This window comes from Podarcis vaucheri, assembly GCF_965113315.1.
Source record: "Podarcis vaucheri genome assembly, chromosome: Z".
Classification (NCBI taxonomy): Eukaryota; Metazoa; Chordata; class Lepidosauria; order Squamata; family Lacertidae; genus Podarcis; species Podarcis vaucheri.
In genome coordinates this window covers 43,399,466-43,420,694 of record NC_138758.1, presented here as the reverse complement: position 1 = coordinate 43,420,694, position 21,229 = coordinate 43,399,466, and the positions used below count along the sequence as shown (strand labels likewise).

The following is a 21,229-nucleotide window of genomic DNA, read 5'->3' as shown; positions in this document are numbered from 1 at the left end:
TTACTCAGGCAGCAAACTATTCAATCACAGAATTCCCAGCCCTCCCCATCAAATCCCCAAGCAAAGTTCCAGTTGTGTTGCATGTTTGGAACTTCCCTTCAGGTTTTTTTTTAAACACTGTTTTTTTAAAATATAAATTTTGCAACAAACCCCCCAATTCATATCAAATATAATTAAAAATTAACAACTGATGAATACATCGTATCAAAAAGTACGAAGATAAACATTTTTACCATGCACATACTTTATATATATATAGATTTATATATATGTATGTATGTATATATTTATATAATATGTATATATTTTACATGCAAATGTTACTTATTCAAAGTACAGCCACCACTAGACTTATTCTGGATGCAGAAAATGGGTTGTTGCATTTAAAGTTTTGGCAATGCACAAAGGGGATTCTGGGAAATCCCTGACCTCTGCTCTAGCAAAAGTTAGCTCTGGCTATGTCCCATTGAAACCGACAGAATCAACCTGTTGCGGCTAACTTGGGTCTCGTTGCTGATTTCTTTTTTTTTAAAGCAATGGGGGAATTGGGTACTTTTAAGTTTCTGGACTTAATGGGACCCTCTCCTCCTAGACAGTGATGTGTCTTCCTTCAAAATGTGGTATTCTCAGCCCTGAGCATTCTGCTGAGGAATCTAGACCTCTGCTCCCAAACTCCAATGGCACCTCTTTTGTTTAGATGAGACTTAGCCATTGCTAACTTCAACTGTATTGGAACCTTCATGTGCATTGAAAGCAAGACAGCATTTAGGGCTGTTTGCAAATTGAAGGTTGGATATGTCAACCACTGAGATAGGTATTTGCAGTGGCAACAATATATTCAAAACCCACCATGCTCCTTTCTCACAATACCCACCCGCCCACCCACCCACACGTCCTTCCCCCGAGGATTCCCAGCCTTAATCTTCTTCTAATGCAAGAATTTATTTATTCACATTTCACATGTAAGTTGCAACTGTGAAGCGCCTCCATTTTATTTGTGTGGGGCTCTCACATCCAATTGATTCATATGGGGTTGGTGTGGGGGTGCGTGGGTGCATGGGAGAGAAAGAAAGAATAGAGGAGGAAGGATAAACCAAAATAAAAGTTAAAGCCATTTATCTTCAGCTCTCAATATTTTGCATGCATGCTCAGAGAGGGCTATTCTCCTCCCATTTTATTTATTGGAGTATTCCCCCCCCCCTTTAAAATTTCCAAGAAAGTTTTGTGCCTTTTCTATATGTAAAATGTAGAAAAATGTTTGGTCACGGTCATGCTGTAGCTTGAGACAAGGAAAAGTGTGTGGGGTGGGGGTTGTGGAACCCAACATATAAAAGCTGTGGAATGGATTATGTTTTTTTTTAAATTATTTTTTAAAAAAGTTTGCTCACCTCTTTTTCCATTTTTCATTTGATTTGTGAAAAGTGTCATCTTGTTGCATAGCCCTACAGTGTTTTTGTTTGTTTGCTTAAAAAAAAAAATCACATCTAAGATCTATTAACCCTTCCTTTCTGTTCTTTTCTTTTGGTTAATGAAGTTTCTGTATGCATAATTACATGTGGATTAATAAGAGAGAGAGAGAGAGAGAGAGAGAGAGAGAGAGAGAGAGAGAGATAAATTGAGAGAGAAAAGTGTGCTGGAATATAGTCCAGGGATGAGATTGGTCAAAAATCAGAAAACAAAACAAAGGTCAGAATACCCTAGAAGTAAAGCCTTGAGGTGGTATCGGGGCGTGTGTGCGTGTGTGCGCGCCATGTTGACCTGCCTCTGGTCATTTCACTATTCCTCCATTTCCCCCTTTGGGCCTTTTTTGTCATCATCAGTAGGATGCCATGTTCTGTTTAACAATCCCAACACATTAAGCAAGCTGTCTTACAGAATCAATCCCTTTCTTAAAATAAAACAGCCTGCCAAATAAACAATCCTACCCAAACCCTGGCTTGCACAGGCTGCTGCTCATTCTGCACGGAGTGCGACCTTAAGGTGAAATTAAACTATCAAAATCTGAAGTTAGCTCTTTTTGTGGTTGGAATATACTGGGATATGATGCTGACTCTTTTCCCCGGTAGTCTCACCTCCTGTTTTGGCTGGTGTTTTAAAAAATACTGCATCATAATGTTTGCTATACTTTTGATCTGTCACTAGATGTCACTTTGGTGAAATCTGAAGAAATATTGATACATGAGGAAAACCTCTAACAATGCTACAGAAAGTTATCCCAAGTGTCTTGAGAGAACAAGTTATCATTAGGGGGAAAATAGGACAATTTCAAAGGTACAGTGAAGTATTTATATTTCCTTGGCCAATTGGTTTATCAGCGTTTATTTTTCTTTTTAAAAAAATGTAGTGGTTGAAATATTGTTCCAGTAATGGTTTGGGATAACTGCCTCCTATTTAAATGGTGGCGGCTTCCTCTTTTATGAAATAGTTGAGAATAGCTTTGAACTTTTGCTCTTTTTAAAGAGAATAATGTTGTAAATAGCATTGTCCTCACTCATGCCTGCATGTTAAGAAACACCTTTGACTCAATTTATAACTAGATAGGCCCCCGAAAGGCTATGGTGTTAGTGGTGCTCAATACTTGAGTGTGATATTAAAAATCTGATTATAAGTTGAGTCAAATGGGTTTCTTAACATGCAGGCATGAGTAGATAACAGCAGGGTGCTCAAATAAGGTTGGGGCAATTTAAAAACAAAACAAAACCAGCTTTCTCTAGCAAAATTTGGTATTTTCTTCTGATTTCTCTTGCAGTTCTCCTGCTTCTGAATAACTGCGCTTAACTGCACTTGTAGCAGCACCTAGTGACAATATAATGCATCAGTTCGTAGAGATTAAAAAGGGAATGCCTTCAAAAACAGATCATATTTTACTTGCTCTTTCTGACAAGAAAAACCTCTCCAGCACAGTGGAATAAGAGGCACTGTGGTTAAGATCCAAAGATTCCCCTTCGTGAGATCCTTCAAATGGAGGGGCTGCTTGTATGAGAGAAAGATTCATTTCCATTAAGAGACGGGACCCTTTTGATCCAGTCCATTATTTTTAACACAAACCAGGAAGCAGAGGGGAGAACTGAGCAACCACACAAGGAACTCCTAAGGAACTTCCCAGGGAAGAGGCAAAACTATGGAAAGACTCATTTGCAACCATGTGGATCTGAACACATTTGCTTCAGAAACAGACATTGGTTACAAATGAAGGAAACAAACCCATCTGAGGGAGGAGGGCAGCCTCTTCCCACATCTCTTTTCAACTTCCTCCCCCAAACCAGCCTCCCCAGCTGCCTCAAGGTACAGAAATCATAGGGAAATGTGTCCCATGTAGAGTTCACAGGGACATTTCAGTCCAAGGGTGGACTCCTGGGTGCCCTCCAGGCATTGTTGAGTGCTGGTCCTACTTACAAGTAGACCCACTGAAATGGATGGGCACAGCTTAGGCTCATTAACTTCAATGGGCTTACACCGAGTAGAGCTTAGTTGGAGTTCATCATCCCAGCCAGAACAAGCAATGCCCTTGGGTGATGGGCGTTTGGAATTCAACATCAGTAAGAAATATTGGCCTACTTTTATTTTAGTCCATGATACTGAATGAAGCAAAGATGCACGGATACCTCTGCAGCTTTCATGACCACAGGGCTCACTTTCCTGGAGCTGCCCAAGATCAAGAAAATTGCAGTAATAAGTTTTATCCACAGGTTGTCTATCCCTTTGTCACATGACTGATCATATACCCTAGGACAGTGAGAGGAAACTGACATTCACCCTACTTGGAAATGTCATTTGTGTAAACCCAGGGCTTAGCCACACTTCCTTTGTCTGCTGCTTTCCCTTGGGGAAAGCACTTTTTAGCCCAATCTGAGAAAGCTGGATAAGAAAACCCTGGCAACAGTTTTTAAGGAGCGGGGAGGTTTAGAGCAGAGATGTGGCAAGATGGGAGAAACGGGATGGGACCCAATTCAAACTCCCCTTTCCTTAGAGCTGTAGCATTTCAGAGAACACAGAGAAAGAGTTAAATATCCACTTTCTCCTCTCTCCAGCTGCTTCTCTGCTTGAAATATAGCCCATCCACCCTGCAAAAGTGGCTTTGCTCTTTATGCAACAATGTCAATGTGGCAGCCATCGCATCTTAAAGGAGAACAACTCCCATCAGTCCTGACCACTGGCCATGCTGGCTGGGGCTGATGGGAGTTTACAACATATCTAGGCCATCGTGTTGACTACCACCCCCCTGCACTCAATAACATGTAATGTGCAGCTTAGCATATGTATTTAAATGTGCATTTGCATTTAACATTTAACTCCTGCAAGTGATGTTTTTTTTTTAAAAAAAATGCAAATAATGTCAAGGTTTGGTTTGAAAATCGCCAGGATCACAGCAGAAAGAAATTCCACTCCTGCTATGGTCCTGCTGATAACCCATTCTCCAAAGGTGCTAAATGGCAGGGCAGGGGGAATCTCCTTCCAATACAGAGGCAAGGGTTAAACAAAGGCACATTTTAATGTCCTATGTAGTTCAGCCCTGAGAGGATTTTGCCCCACTTTCCTCCCTCAGAGTTATTTCAGACATTAAGGGGGACAAACCTGGATTTGCTCCCAAAGTGTTAAACCCTGGCAAGGAGCCACAGACAATGTCGGCCACACAATTGTGCCTGTATGAAGCACATGATAGTTTTAAGGTGCAGAAAGAGGCTGTGCCTAAGTCGGTCCTGGTTCAATCCCTGTCATCTCCAGGTAGGACGGGAAGAGACACTTCCCTCCTGCCTGGAACACCAGAGAGCTGTCACATGACTAATCTAAATGTACTTGTATATGACAGCTTCTTGTCTTGTGATGGGGTCACTTTTCCCTGCAAATCTCTTATCACTCTTATCACTCTCTTATCACTGCCTCTCTCCTCTGCTCACTCTCAAAACATAGAATGTTGCCCTCCTCAGGTTGGGCTGGGTCTTTCAGCTTTGTTATGTGCAGGTGTTTTATTTTTGTTTGTTTGGTTTTTGAATAACAATGTTTTAGCTTTTCATGAAAGTGCTCAAGCACACGCACACACACACACATGGAAACAAGCACCTGATGCACAGAAACACACACACACAGAGACAAAAAGAGCAGAAATCTCATCCCTGAGAATCAGAATTAGGGTTTTCCCTCGGGGCTTTCTTGTTTTATCCCCCCACCCCTCAAACCACCACAAAAAAGGACAATAATCACAAGTCTCTTCAATTGTCTTCAACACCCAACAATGTGCCATGAAGAGCAACCAGAGCTTCTGTAACCAAGTTAAGACTTAGATGTGTAGAGCAGTAGGGCCCTGCTTTTGGCAGAAGAACATTTGCCCCTGTTGCTAGATGCTTGTTGAAATCTCTCTAATATCCCTGCACCCCCCCACCCCCCCCCACACAACAAGATCTGAAAAAAGCACACACAGAATTTTGTACTTGGCCGCCTTCCAATCTATGTGGAAATATTGACTCAGCACTGGTCAATACTTGAAGCCTTCCAAACCCTCCTTGTGGGTCACCCCGCTCCACCACACGCATCCTCCTGATGCATCGGGAACAAGAGATTGCGTCTTCACCATGAGAGATTCCTAAGATCAGGCACTTAGTAGTGAAGAATTGGCGCCTTCAGTATGAAACAACAGTGGAGCTGGAATGACAATAGGACTAGTTCTCTACAGTGGAGGACTCTTGGTTTTGTTTGTTTGTTTGTTTCTTCTTCTTTTACTGTACAATTTACAAAAAAAAAATGCACACAATGAAAAGTTAGTTTATCTAACAGCTCAATATAAAACCAAATGACACATTTTCTTTTGCCAGACCCCACCCTTCTCTCTCTCTCTCTCTCTCTCTCTCTCTCTCTCTCACTCACTCTCGTGCTTTGATTGTAAACAAGACAAAATTATGAAAGGGGGCATATCACATCCAAAACAGAGGAACTGATTTTTAAGTTGTCAGCAGTAGGAGCAGCAGCAGCAGGCTGGGAGCCATCCTTGCCTGCCAAACAGCTCTCCTCTCCCAAGTGAAGGGGATGCTTTCCAAAAAGTCAATGGGAAGTCAAACCAATCAAAGTAGTCACAGACGGCAGCATGGCGGCTTCTGTCAGCTGAAGGGCCCCATTGCTGGCTCCCTTGAAAAGGTTTCGTCTTGCCAAATGTCGAGTCCAATGCCGTCATGGGTGATTTTTGCCTCTTAAAGTGTGGACAAGAGAAATGATAGGTTCTGTTTGTAACTGTGACTGTCCCTTCCTTCCCCTCTTTCTATCCAAAACTGCATGATGCTCCAGTCCCAGAAAGTTCAACAGTTGTTGGTTTTTTTTCCTCTCGGGGTCTTTTGCTTATCTTACAGTTTTATTGTTGAGAAAGGAGAGGGTGATGTTAACTGCAATGCAGCAAGAGAGGAACAAGATCTCCCTTGCCCTGTCCTTCCAAAGAACAGCAATTCCTACTGATCCAGGGCCTTCTAGCACTAAAGGACAGACAGGTTTCAGTATGAGAGAGAGGCGTCGTCTCTTGACAGCATTGTGCGCATGCACAGAGACAAGTCTTCTTCATTTGGGGGGGGGGGTTTCCATGAGGAGGCACTTCTTCCCTCCTCTTTATCCCTCCAGCCCTGAAGCTGTGGGGCTGAACGTATGTGTGCACACATAAACACAGAGCTTTATGTATAATATTCATCAGTTTCGTGTGCAAGAACTCCGGCTTTTTTCCCTGCTAGCACCAGTCATCTTCATCTCGTTCATGGTAATAGCTACGTGCTCTGGTGCTGGTCCCAGAGCCGGAACTGAGGCCCAGTGTATAATGGTATCCATTGGGGACTCTACGGATTTGGTGGGACTGGGACGTCAGGGAGGAGACATAAGAAGTCCGGGATGACCGTCCTGAATTGGTGGCCACAGCCTCCTCAAAAGTGAGTGTGTCCTCAGGCACAGCATGGTATGGACTGTCACTGTCTTCCCGGTGCCCCAGGTAAGGGTCTGAGCCAATCCGGGCCATCAGGGGCTGCGAAGGGCCCTGGGAGTCACCATGCAGCAAAGCGTTGTGCTCAGAGAGACCCCGGCTCAAGCGTCCCGGGGAGAAAGTTGGCAGGCCAGTTTGGAAACTGGAGAAGTGCACAGGCGACGAGTTGGCAGTCTTGTACGTGATGCTGGGGCGCGGGGTCAGTGGGGTCTGCGGCAGTTGCCTCCGGCCACGGGACGGGGTGCTTGCACCCGAAGTTGACAGCAAGGGGCTCTCATTAACTGAACCACTGCCCTACATGAAAATTGGAACAAAGCAAATGAACAAAAAAAGGAAAAAAAGAACAACGAAGGGGAGGGGGAACACCAGACAAACGCAGAGGTGTATGGCAGGGAAGGTGATAGTGGGGAACCAAGCAACAGAAGATCAAGTGACATGAAAAGAAGGGTGAGGGGAATATGTTACAAGATGAAAGAAAATGGAAAGAGAGAGTTTAGACGTGCAGTCGGGGAACAACTGTGTTAAGGAGCAATCTGGAACAGAGGTATAGACCCAGGAAATCAAAAGGGCTGGAGAAGGAAAGGATTCCAAATGGGGGGAACATCCAGTGGGTTAGTGTGACAACGTAGGAGAGCAGACAGTTCTGGGGCAAATGGGAATGGCAAGGTGACCAACAAAATCCTCCCACATGCCTCAAAAGCCCAATAGATTAGCTTCATGACCAGAAGCATTACTGAACATTATGGGACTTGTTTGCTCAGCCTTCTCAAATTTAACTTATGAACCACCTTTCAGATAAATGTGATTCACAACCATACACTAGAACAGCTAAAAATGGGTTTAAAACACAATACAAGTAAACACTCAAGAGTAGACAGAGACGCAATCCCATGCCTCTCCACAATCCATTGGAAAAAACTTTTCAAAACAAAAACACCTTCCTGCAATCAGCAGGGCTGAACCACTGACGGGCAGAGCCATAGCTTTAAATGGGCAGAGCCACCTTTCTTTCTGCTACCCCTTCTCTCCCACAGTTTCTTTATGCCGCCTTTTCTCCCTCTTTCTCCCTGCCCAGTGGGCTGCTGGTGGGGAGCAAATTGCTCTTGCTAGAGGTTTCAATCGCTCACTTGCAAGGGCCTTAACCACACCCTTTTATTGCTCCATCATTTTTGGCTTCCCCCACATATTTTATTTTATTTTACTATAGGGAGGGGGTAAATTACAACCCTCTTTCTTCCACCACAAAGGAGTTGCTTAAACTGAATCACAAATGTACAAGCAAACACAAGAGCAACAGTGATGCAACCATTACCTGCTGCCCAGCCAACCTTCTTCTCTCCCTTCAGGAAGTCTCCAACCACATGAAGTTAAGACAAATGCCAAGAATTTGTACATGAGCTTCTGAAGCTCTGACAAAGGCCAAGGCATCTGTTGCTCAGTCATCAGTAGAAGGTACCCACCACCCTCTTCCCACCCTCCTTCTGGCTCCTCACCTGTTTCTGTGTTCCATGCTCTTGCCCTCCATTGGGCGACGTTGGCCGACTGCGCTCTGATAACTTGGGCTGTGAGTGGTCTCTGCTCCCATATCGGTCACAGGAGTAAAAGCGCTGTTTTTCAGAGGATGAAGAGGAGTGAAGTTTCCGCTCCTGGGACCGGCCCCTCTCCTGCTTTTTGGTTTTGGATGTTGCTTCACCTACTCATCAAAGAAGAAGGAATCCTAGTGTTGTCAGAGGCCCATCTGATAGCATCTTGCTTCCCACAGAAACATGGGAACATGCCTTAAATGTAGGCCTAACTGAGTACTGTCTGCCCTGAATGGCAGCAGTTCTCCAGGATTTTACAGTGTGGTCTCTGTAAACCCTGCCTGGAGATGCCATGGTTTGTACCTTCTGCAAAGCAGATGTCCTAACATTGAGCTTTCCCTAAATAAAAAGTGGCTGTCAGGCAGCTTTCTTAAGGGAATTCCATAAATTGGGCACCCCCATCAAGAAAGCCCTGGCCATGACCCGAACTAAATTGAGATGACACAGAAATACCCAGGGATGCCCAGTGTGTATGGTCTATCCTTTACTTACATACCGTATTTTTCGCTCTATAACACGCACCCGACCATAACACGCACGTAGTTTTTAGAGGAGGAAAATCCGCAGGCATGCCACCCATAGGCATTCCCTCCATAATACGCACAGACATTCCCCCTTACTTTCTAGGAGGAAAAAAGTGAGTGTTATGGTGCAAAAAATATGGTAATTTTGCGGGAGGTGGAGGAGGTACAGAATCTGGGCTCTTGCAGGTGTGAGAGTGTACTAGCCCTGGCAATAATCATAAGAACATCACCTGACAGCAGACATCCTATCAGAGTATAGCAGAGGGAAGGAGAGGAGGGAAGGGAAACAGAGCTACTCCATTGGCTCAGCTGAGAAATCAGGAATTGCATGCAATGTTAGTTCTACTCAGATGAGACCCACTGAAAATAATGCAATTGACTAACTTAGGTGTACTAATTTCAATGGATCTATGCTGAGGAGGACAAAAATTGGATGCAACACCAGCAACTTTTAAATCCTTCTCCCCTTGAACTCTTTCATACCAACTAGCCATTGGAAGAACTTGCAACCTATCACTGACAGAGGAAGAGGAGTGTGGGGGCAAGTGCACCGCCCCCGGCAGTGAGATCCTGGTGGTGGGATGCCATCGTGGCTGCCCCCCTGCCTGCGCTGGGTGCCATGCCCCCATGCTATGCCCCCAGGACACGCACCACACCCCCAGGACATGCGCCAGCCCTGACCCCGCCTGCTCTCCACCCCTTTCCTGGTGCCGGAGCATGAAGCTCCACCATTGCAACCTATAAACCTGTACCTGAGTTGTCTTATTTCCTCCTCCCTCCCAGTCCATTTTCTTTTTATATCCCTCCTTTATAAAATATGGTTGCTGTTGTTGTACTTGTAGCCGTTGTTGTTGTTATTTTTATAGTGCCTTCCTCTGAAGACCTCGGGGAAGTTCACAACAGAAAAATATGAAATGAGAATACAAGATACATAATAAAACAAAAACAGACCATTAACAATCCTCCCACAAACAAATTTAAAAAGCCATAGAAAGTTAATCACACAAACACCTGGTTGAAGAGAAACATTCTTCCCTGGTGCTTGTTTCCGAGCACAATTCAAAGTGTTGGTGCTGACCTTTAAAGCCCTAAATGGCCTCGGTCCAGTATATCTGAAGGAGCGTCTCCATCCCCATCGTTCTACCCGGACACTGAGGTCCAGCACCGAGGGCCTTCTGGCGGTTCCCTCACTGCGAGAAGCCAAGTTACAGGGAACCAGGCAGAGGGCCTTCTCGGTAGTGGCGCCTTCCCTGTGGAATGCCCTCCCACCAGATGTCAAAGAGAACAACAACTACCAGGCTTTTAGAAGACATCTGAAGGCAGCCCTGTTTCGGGAAGCTTTTAATGTTTGATGTATTATAGTATTTTAATATTCTTTTGGAAGCCGCCCAGAGTGGCTGGGGAAGCCCAGCCAGATAGGCGGGGTATAAATAATAAATTATTATTATTATTATTATTATTATTATTATTATTATTATTATTATTATTACTAAAGACAGGTAATGAAGGCTATGCATTCAGTCTGTCTTGTGTGTAGTGAAATGTAAGCACACCACCCAACCCATTTTTTAAGTTACCCTCACCTGCAGCATCACCATCAGCCAGGTGGCTGGGTGGTTTGTCGACAGACTTCTGTTTCCTCTCTTTCCGCCTGTGGCAGCGGTGATGGTGGTGGTGGTGGGTGTGCTCCACTGGCCGGGAATGCTCGTAGAGGTGTGTGGCATGGGGACGCTGTGGGTTCAGTGTGGAGATGGAACGCTTCATGGGGCTTGTATCTGGGATGGGCTGTGGACAAAGGCAGGGTGAGGTTGGGGAAAGAAGAGAGCGCAAGGTAGTTGTTGGTTTCAGTGTGTAGCCTCCCTCCTCCCTAGTGCAGCGCTCTCTTTCCATCCCTTAAAGGCAAAAACAGGGAGGTGGGCATCGTTAACCTATCAAATTTACTTTTCACAAGATACGGCAACTGCCACCAGCTTAAATGTCTCTGTAAAAGTACTGGGCAGATTCATGAAGGACAAGAAGGCTATGCTTGACCTCCACTGTTGGAGTCAGTATGCCTCTGAATATCAGTTGCTGAAAATCACATGTGGGAAGAAAGCACTGTTGCACTTAGGCCCCACTTGTGGGCTTCCCATAATGGGCATCTGGTTGGCTGCTGAAAGAACAGAATGCTGGACTAAATGGCCATTGACCTGATCGAGAGAGGCTTTCCTTCTAATCTACTTGCTCTTTCTAGGCAAGGATGGAGAGATATTTTTTTCCTGTATCACAGTGAGGAGGAGACCAGTGGCCCCCCATATGTTGCTAGACTACAAGAATTACAAATAATTTGGTCTGATTGGAGTTGGAGCCCAACAACATATGGAAGGCTACAGGTGTTCACCATCCTTTTTCAAAGCCAGCACTTCAAAGCCTTACACTTGTGTAAGGAGGAACTGCCCAGGCCAAGACAAGAGCACCAAGTTGCAATCTAATGTATTTTTACTTGCAAAGGAAACTCATCACATTCAGTTCTTAATGTCAAAGGGGTGGGGGGGAAGGGATGCTGGGAAGGCCATGCTCCCTTATTCCTGACGTGTGGGGGTTTTCTCTGCAGTTATTCAGTGGGAGAGAGAACGCACTCTACTTCTCAGGGGCAACTCAGTCTGCTCCTATGGCCCTTCTAGGTGTACTCTTTATGAAACTAGAACTCTGGTTGTTTTTCTTTCTGTTTTTTCCGCACTCTTCCACATGCCATCATGATAATTCCTTTGCTATTCCAGAATATTGCAGTAATCAAACCACTTTTTCTTCTATCGCAAAAATAAATAATGAATGAATGCAACATTTTGTCAAAGAACTGAAATGCTTCTGTAATTTTAAACCCCTCCCCCCCCACTTTTCTTTTTGACAGGAGGGCATTCCTAGCTCAGACCGAAAACAGGGAACTTAGTAAATTTCTGCTTGTCTAATCTCCAAAAGAAGTCTGGAATGCCAGGTGTTAGATTCAAAATACATCTGCCTGCTTGTAACTGTGATGCTTGCTGCTTGGAGGAAGGGAGGCATAGAAGGGGTGTGACTACAGCCACAGACCTTTTCTGAATCCAGAAACATCCTGTCATTGTGAGGGCAGGAAAAAGCACCATCAGCTTCCAAAAAACAGAGATCTGTGAGCTGTCATGTGGAAGGTCTGCTCCAAAGCTCCCACATTGGAATGAACAGCAGCCATAGCGCTATAGTCAGGCCCCATCTCCACCAGATACTTAAAAATGTACCATACCACTTTAAACAGTTGTGACTTCCCCCAAAGAGTACTGGGCACTTTAGAGTGTTAAGGGTGCTTTGAATTGTTAGAAGACCCTTGTTTTCTGAAATTCTCAGAGTCGTTAAGCAATCAAACCCTCTTCCCAAGGTACTCTGGGAATTGTAGCTCTGTGAGGGGAGCATGGGTGTCTCCTAACAAGTCTTAGCACGCTTAACACATTAGAGTTCCCAGGATCCTTTGAGGGAAGCTATGACTGTTCAAATTGGTATGATACTGCTCTAAAGGTATAGCGCTTATGTCTGGAAGGGCATTTATTGGTGTCAGGCTTCCTCAACCTCAGCCCTCCAGATTTTTTTGAGACTACAATTCCCATCATCCCTGATCACTGGTCCTGCTAGCTAGGGATCATGGGAGTTGAAGGCCAAAAACATCTGGAGGGCCGAGGTTGAGGAAGCCTGATTAATCTGATATATTCCAGGAATGATCTTAGATTTTGAAGTTGTGCCAGGGCTGTAGCCCAGGAGTATCTGAAGTCCCAAGAGTGACTTACTTCCAACCAGACAGCCTCTGGTACATGTCAGATATTTCCCCAGTTTGTGAAATTCTGAATTAAAAGTTATAAACACACAACTCCCAAAAAAGGATGTCCACCCCAGCCACTTATCCATGCGTCACTTCAGTGTGGCTGGGACACCATTTAAACCACTTAGAGATTTTGTTTATCCCTCTCCCCCTGTTCCCAATGGTCAACATGTGAGTGTTGTTATTCATGAAGCCAAAATGGCACCACCCATGGACAAGAATGAGGTAGCCACCTAGCTTAGAGAAAATCTCAACCCCTCAAAAAGAGTGTTAAGTGGCACAGAAATATATGAAATAAATAAATAAATCTTGAGAGTCGGCAGAAGTACAAATATAGATATAGAGAGGGGCGTTGGGAAGTTCTGTTGTGAGAGAAGGATGACCAAATAGCAGCCCAATGAGGCTGAGCATGCACAGTGACCACCACACGCTGGCTGGCATGGGGGGGGGGCAGGACCCAGAAAAGCAGGAAATGGAATGGAGTTGCTAGAATCCTGAACAGCAGCATTCCACACTCTGAACAGTCCTTAGGATGGCCGCACATGGTCACCATTCAACTTTCCTGCAAGGCCTTTACCTACCATCGCTCTGAGGAATTGTGGGAAATTTAAATAGCAGCTAGATGCAACCGGGCTTGGAGCAGTGCCAGCACAATCAGGGCCCATTTAAACCTGGAGCTGGCCCTGCATCTGAATGCAGAACACATTTCATTCTAATGGAAGATTGCCATCCCAAGCGGGGAAAGGGGAGCTAAAAGGGTTGACAGTCTGGGGTGCAAATGCAGCCCTCTAAGCCTTTCTATCTGGTCCCTGTGATGCCCCCCCAGGCCACACCCCTCACTCCTCCTGCTTCATATTCTCCTTGAGTGTGTTTGCCTGGCTGGAATGTGTCTTTTAACTCCAACAACACTGCTTGCTTGCCTGGGGACAGAGGATGGAAAGAACTGTTTGTAAAAACTCACCTATTGTATAAAGGAAGAATTCCCATTTATGGCTTGCCCCAAATTTTGCCTCTGGTCCCACACACCACTTCCATGTGGCCCCTGGGAGGTTGCCCCAAAGGAAAAAAACCTTCCCCACCCTTCATTGAACAGACTTTAGAGAGGATACGACTTTTAAGTTCAAGCAAGCTACATACTGCCAGGTAACGCCCCGGTGACCGCACTTTGCCTCTCTGCAAGAAATTCGGACAGAAAATATATTGGAAGCAGCCCCCACCAGCACAGCCATTGTCAGACATCACAGCAGGTGCGCGCGGCAGACGAGATGATGGAGAGGTGGGGAAGAAAGGGTGGGGACGAAGGGGCAACCAGAGAGGGGAGACAAACAGGTAAAGGGAAGGGGGGATGAATAAGAGACAAGAGACAGAAATGGGTGTTAGTCAAACGTTATCCATGGAACTTGGTGAGGAGTCAAGACTGGTGATTGGTTATTCAAATGGAACTTCCAATGGAAGAAAGTGAGGTTAGATCTCCTCAGACTTCTCTGAAGCAGGGTTGTGGATACCCATGGCCCTTCTAAGTGTTGCTGGAACTACAATTTACACACTCCAACTCAACAAGCATGGGACATCCAACAGGGTGGTCCTTCTAGATGTTGGAGGGCTATATTTCCCATCACCCTACCTTGTGAAGCATGTTGGCTGGGGCTGATGGGGGTCGGAGTCCAGCAATGTCTGGAGAGCCAGAGATTCCCATCCCTGCTCCAGAGGGAGGCCTTACACCCAATTCATGCAGAATATTAACAGATGGGAAAGTTTCTGAAACTCAGGCCTTAGGGCCAGGGGACAGCACTGTTGATCACTTGCTAAGGTGCACCGCAATGCACTGGGAGGCACTTTTTAGTAAAGTCCCTGGAAAATGCTCAGTTGCAGAAGCTCCCCCTGCTCCTTCCCATCACTAGTTTCCTATTTGGCTCAATCTGGGGGTGGTGTTGAGAAGGAGGTGGAGTACCAGCAGCTGCTCTTTAATCCCTTTTCTGCTCACTCTCTCCCATTATATATACAGCCCTCCAAACCTTACAGGGCTACAACTGGTCCTTCTTGCTGGGGATGATGAGAGCTGGAGTCCACCAACATGGGGCAGACTATACGTTCTTCACCCATGCTCTAGCATGATGTAGGAAGGGAGAACAAGAATAAGGAAATCATGGCTTTGAGCATGAGATGAAGACCTCTTAAAATTTCTACCCTATGCATGGACACACAACCCAGGGGGTGAGGATTCAGCTAAATTCCTCTAGGTGCAGGAGGAAATCTTGGGGACAGAGTTCACCATTAGCAATCGCCAGAGCAGAATTTGTTTCCCCCCTAAGGGATGAGGCGGGGGTGGGTGCGAATGGCAGCTGCCACAAGAAAAGAGTTGGAGAATATTTGGCCTTTTTCAAAGTGTGTGTGAGAAAAAATCTCAGAAAGTGTCTCAGGAAAAAACGTATTCTGAGAAATGTCAGCTCTGTTCTGTTATAGATTTCAACTCACCTATGATGCTCTAGCCACCCTTCCCACCCACTTCCAACCTTTCTGTTGCTCCAGTGGCAGCAAATGTTTGTGGTCCTTGTGGTCCTTGGGGAACTATATTTCCCAAGCCCAATTGCTCATGGTAGGCTGTGATGCAGCCAACCAGTGATGGAGGGCAAAAGATGGCAAAACCTCCTGCTTGTCACCACTGAAAAGCAAGGAGGTAAGCAAGTGGATCTCAGGGGTGTGGTGGACTGTGTTGAAGAAAGGGAATGAGAGGTTTGAGAGACAGCATGATGTTGTGTTGTTCCTTTGAGGAATACATGCATATGAGGTCAGAATGATGAGCTTTCCTCATTTTTAAGTGAAGAAATGCAAGTTTCAATGACACCTCTAATTCTAGCTGAAGGAACTCAGGGCAGTGACATCCTGTTGTCTGGGTTGGGAATTGAAGTGGTCCAAGAGCAGCTGGAGAATGATCACCAGCCATGTGTCAATGATGGAATGGTGTGTGAAATGAAAGACTAGACAATGCTCAGTCACACAGGTGATGATTGAGGCTGCATTATCTAAGCACAAGAGGAGGATTTAAAAATATATCTCCTGCAGATGAAATGTTTCTGGTTCTCTTATTAAGGCAGAAGATCCTTAGTAAGTAATTCAATTTGGGAAATGCAACTGAAATCAGGAGAGTTTCACGCCTAGAATAAAATCAATGACCACCATCAATAGAATCAGTTGGTGAATTATTCCTTATTCTAACTGTGAGTTTGCCACAACATTCCATGATCCTCTCGTCCTGTGAGGTCAGGTGGTACTGAGTTACAGATCTTATATATGGCTCAGTCTGGCAATAACTGCTGATGAAGCAACTTCTGAGCTCTGCTTTTATACATTATTCAGCCCAAGCGCTGTTCAGAGCTGTCTAGGGTACTCGTGTCATGCCTCACATTACTGTTTAACCAATACTGAAAGCTCATCCATACTTCAGTCTGAGCCATGCTTTCTAGGCACAGGCCTGTGATTTCTAGGTCCGGGTTTGAGCAGGAGGGTTTTGTTTTTTGTCCCATTGCCGAAGTGGAAAATATGACAACTGCGTTTACATGAATTGATGTTTGTTATGATTCAGCAGTAAACTGAGTATTTTCCTGGAGAAAGTGGTGGGACAAAAAAAGCCCTGCTTAGTCACGGACTTAGATAATGTGGCACAGATGAAGGTGTGGATGAGCCCTGAATTACTGTAAGGGGATACAACATGCAGTGGACTATGTACCCACCACTTTTAGCTAGCTAGAAAACTCTACCTTACTTACTGAACCTAATTATGCCACAGGATTCATGTGAATTCCACATATATAATTTTCTATTGGGTTTGGAAGCATATCTGGGAGCATGTCTGCATTGCAATTTAAAAAACAGTTGGAGGCTGCCTTCAGCCACTGAATCTTCTTCTACAAAAACCATGAGAACTTGTAGTTCCAGGAGGTTACTGAGAATTCATGTTGGAAGAATGTCCCAGCCCCTTCCTGGAACTCATTGGTGGGGTGGCTAAACAGGTTTGGAAACTGGTTTAGGTTTGTAAGTGTAGCTTTATCTTAACTGTGGAAAAAGAGAAACTTGGCAAAAGAGGAGTGCTCTGTAGGCAGGCAGGCTCAGGGAAAATGTGGTACAATTCTGTTTCTACTGAAGAAAGCCGAGTCTGTAGAATGCCAGGCTTTTTGGTGATAGGTATATGAAAAGTTATGGATCCCTATGATTAGATGCATACTTACATACCACAAAACCAGCAAACAAAGTTGCCTAGCAAATAGGATCTGGAGCCTGTTGCTTTTCTGTTGATTGCAGATGGATCTCAGATAAGCTGTCTGTAATGGGGAATGCTTGCTCCAGATCACACCACAATTATTTATGTGATCGGTAAATGCATAATCAAATTGCCCACTGCAGCACTCACATTGATAAACCTCCCAAAGGTCTTCCAGGTGACAAGACAAACAGACAGAAAGAAGGTGTTAAATCACTGACTTACTGTAAGTCTTCCATTGCCAGTTAAGCCTCCTGCGCTCACCTGAGTTTCTGCTGCCAGGCGGGGCATGGAGGCAGCTCGCCCCTGGCTCTCCAGGCCAGGCTGGTGCTCACCATTGGCCATTGTTGGACTGATCTCTCGCATTTCTACTACCTGAGAGAAATAGGGGCAGAAGCACAGAAGTAAGCAGGGAGCTGGCAAAAGAAAAAAGTTCTCAGTAATCGTGGTAAATTACTTGCTGCATCCTCAGAGGTAGAGGTGAGATATCAAGGGCCCCTCTGCTTGCTCAGCTGAGCTCAGTGGTGCTTAGCTCCTTAAAGGTAAAGGTAAAGGTACCCCTGACTGTTAAGTCCAATCGTGGATGACTCTGGGGTTGCGGCGCTCATCTCACTTTCAGGCCAAGGGAGCCGGCATTTGTCCTCAGACAGCTTCCGGATCATGTGGCCAGCATGACTAAGCCACTTCTGGCAAACCAAGCAGCGCACAGAAACACTGTTTACCTTCCCGCCGGAGCACTACCTATTTATCTACTTGCACTTGATGTGCTTTCGAACTAGGTGGGCAGGAGCTGGGACCAAACAACAGGAGCTCACCCAGTTGAAGGGATTCCAACTGCCGACCTTACGATCGGCAAGCCCCAGGCTCTGGGGCTTAGACCACAGCACCACCCACGTGACTTCTATTTATACCCAAGACAATTCAATTTATATACACGACAGTTCAACACAGTGGTGGAGCATATGCTAAAGCCGCCCAGGTCATGCATGTGGGGTACATCCATGAGGGGGATGGGGAGCAGAGGGAGCCCCCTGCGGCTTGCTTCGCAAAACAGCATGGGGGAGCTCACTTGCATGCTACAGCCCAAGTGAGAAGAGGGGTGAGGAAGCTGCTACCAGCTTTCTTCCTACTCTCCGCCCCCAGGTCACACCTGACCCAAGAGTGGAGCTGCTCCCTTGTGCATTGCAAACCAGAAGAGTGGGCTGCAGCATTGCTGCCTACTCTTTTCTCTCCGTCCCTGGGTCCATCTCTGGGTCAGGCTAGCCCTGGAAGTGGAGTAGCCGTGGCCAGGTGCAAGAAAGCTGCCACAGCCCAGGAAGTGGGTGGCAGTGTTACCACCAACTCTACTCTCTCTGCTCCCAGGTTAGACTTGACCTAGGAATGGAGCTGTGGCTGGTGCCATTGAGCTGTTGTGTGAGGAAGCTGTCTCCACAGCTTCCACGTATGCCCCTTCAAAACATGCACCCCGTGACACCCCCACCCCATGCTACGCCACTGGTTCAGTAATGTAGTCCCAAGGGTAATGATACCAACTCCATTACAGGGGCAGGTAGTGCTCCAGCCCCTCTGCCAGTCAATTTTTAATCTTCTTATGCAATGATATTGTATTATGTAATTTGGCAGTTCAATTTTCCTGTAAATCACTTTGGGGCACCTTTCACTTGTATAAAGCAATATTGCATAATAAATTAAATTGCAATGGGGTGTTCCATGCAGTGTAATCAATGGAAAGTTGTTTTAGCATCCATATGCAATGTTTCTCTAGATTCCAAACTGAGATTGATTCAACAAAAAAATGGAAGTTTCAGGCACACTGGATTCTACAGCTTCTTTATAAGGAGGAACTGGCCAGTTTGCTAGGGGCTGGTGATGCAATCAGGATAAAGCATCAAGGCACATGCTGTGGGCATGTGTTGGAGTATCTTCCCTTCTGTCAAAATAAAAAAATTCCTTCCATAAAAAAATTCCTTTCCTGCATGCACACGAAAGCTCATACCAAGAACTAACTTAGTTGGTCTTTAAGGTGCTACTGGAAGGATTTTTTTTATTTTGACTATGGCAGACCAACACGGCTACCTATCTGTAACTTTCCCTTCTGTCAGAAATTGTTTGCATTTTTTAAATTGCCTTTTCAAGCACTGGCTTCAGTACACAGAATATGGGAAGGGGGAGAGGTCTTGTCCTTTGTCTTAGGGAGCAACATTTCTTGGACCAGGCCTGCTGTTCTGTTCTGCCAGATGATAGCAGACTGGAAAGTACATTTCATTGGTGTAGCAGGGCTTTTGGGATTAGCCCAGTGAAGGCCTCCTCCTGTACCAAACAGTAAATTTAACCTTCACCTGTTTGCTTGTCTGCTCAGTGGGAATTTCTTCTGAATGGCCACGCTCAAATGCTGGTGTCCTCGTTTCGTAAAACACATCCTGAGTCCGTTGAGTCCCCCATGAAACAGACTCCTTGATTCCTCCTCCCTCTGGCGTTGGTCTGTCATGCAAGGGAGGGAGGGCAAGAGAGAGAGAGAGAGAGAGAGAGAGAGAGAGAGAGAGAGAGAGAGGACTTGCAAAGAATGCAATACTATATACCAAAATCTTGGTACATTGCACCATCTCTGGTGGGACTTGTCCAAAAGCACAGAAATGGACCCAGGATTAGCTTTGCTCTCCTGACTCATAACGTTGCAACAATGATCTGTCTTGTAAGAACCTTATAAACCACCTCCTTCTGGCAGCATGCATGGAGCTAGGGTAACATTAGAAAGATGCAGAGGGCTTTTCTTGGCCAGAACTCCCTGGAACTTAGTTCTGGCACCTCTCAGGTGGGCGCCATTGCCATTCTAAGAGAATGAGGGACATGTTCATGGTGAGTTCCAGCACCTCTTTTTCTCGAAAAATAGTGCTGGTATGATAGGGTATGGCTTTGACTGATAAGCTTACACAATGCTGTAGAGTGACGTACAGACAAACATACCAAAATATACTTTGATTATGGCTGCTTTATATTTATTTCTGTGAGGGATTCTTTAGCTGTGATTCCAGTATTGCAGGGGATTGGACCAGACGACTCTGAGGGTTCCTTCCAACTCTACAGTTCTGTGATTTGATGCTATTATTTTCTGCTTTATACTCATCATGCTGTGTTTTGCTTCATACCTGGTGACTGATACTCATTATTTGCTGTTTGTATTGTTTCATGTTATACATAATAAAACACATATATCTAAATAATGCAATACTGTAGATAAAGCAGGCTGGGGAAACCCTTCCTTGCAGACAACAAACAAACCACAAAGTCAGGTAGTTAGCAGCTGCAGGTTAAGAAGGACCTAGTTATCACTCAGGTGGCAAACCTGTGCTCAAGCCATGTAACTTCAGACTGCAGGTGGGGACAGACATGATGGAACACTGCTCCATCTTAAAAAATGAAATCAATCTCCACACTTAGAAAACCAGCGTATCAGGGAGCAAGTTAGACAGAAAAAGAAATGGGGAAAGCTGTAGCCCTCAGTATGTTGTAGGACTCTTAATTCCCATCATTCTTGATCACTGACCACAGCTTATCCACCCTTGAGCTAAAAAACTTGTGACACTAGTTTTCTAAATGCAAGGAATTTTGGTGTGCAGAAACAAATTCCATCAGGTGAGCTCCTTCACCCCACCTGCACTCTGAATAGGCACAGCTTCAGAGCCAGCTCTGCCACTTCAGTGAGAATTTAGCCAAAAATAGTGAGAACTTTCTGGGTACTCACAAGGCACCTCCATTGTTGAGAGAAGCAGAGCTCTTTTGGCGCAGGAAAGCATTGGGGAATACTGAAGGCTGGCTCTGTTCAAGCGCTGCTTTCAATGGGTGGAAAAGGGACACGGTTCCAGTCTGCAAGGTGGAAGGAAGCAAGGATCATCTGCTCTGGTAACAATTCATACAGTGCTGCCACAAAGGTAGAGGTTGGCAGTTATTCTGGACAGAGGTTCCTGCTTATCCCTGCCTGGCAAATCCCTCAGCAATAAAGCTGTGCAAATCTTATCTGTTTCTTAGTAGGGAGCTGCAGTTTAGTGTAAGGGTGGTATACCTTTTTCACCCTGAGCGCCAGTGGAGGGTGAG

The 21,229-nt window shown here is 45.3% G+C and overlaps 1 protein-coding gene across 9 annotated transcripts in view; it reads right to left on the bottom strand.

Moving 5' to 3' along the window:
- Positions 1-5,163: 5,163 nt before the first annotated feature.
- The window catches only part of CACNA1B (calcium voltage-gated channel subunit alpha1 B), a 341,428-nt gene continuing 325,362 nt past the window's right edge, over positions 5,164-21,229 (bottom strand). For 3 of the 9 annotated variants that reach the window (XM_082208748.1, XM_082208751.1, XM_082208752.1), the window contains 6 exons: positions 20,880-21,001; positions 19,477-19,618; positions 17,363-17,512; positions 10,640-10,841; positions 8,443-8,642; positions 5,164-7,243 (listed from right to left, as the gene is read on the bottom strand). In XM_082208748.1, the coding sequence (XP_082064874.1) occupies positions 6,704-7,243; positions 8,443-8,642; positions 10,640-10,841; positions 17,363-17,512; positions 19,477-19,618; positions 20,880-21,001 (1,356 nt within the window). In that variant the 3' untranslated portion in view covers positions 5,164-6,703. Of the gene's footprint in view, positions 7,244-8,442; positions 8,643-10,639; positions 10,842-14,016; positions 14,053-17,362; positions 17,513-19,476; positions 19,619-20,879; positions 21,002-21,229 lie in introns of all 9 variants that reach the window. The other 6 variants (XM_082208750.1, XM_082208753.1, XM_082208754.1 and 3 more) reach the window with 4 other exon arrangements.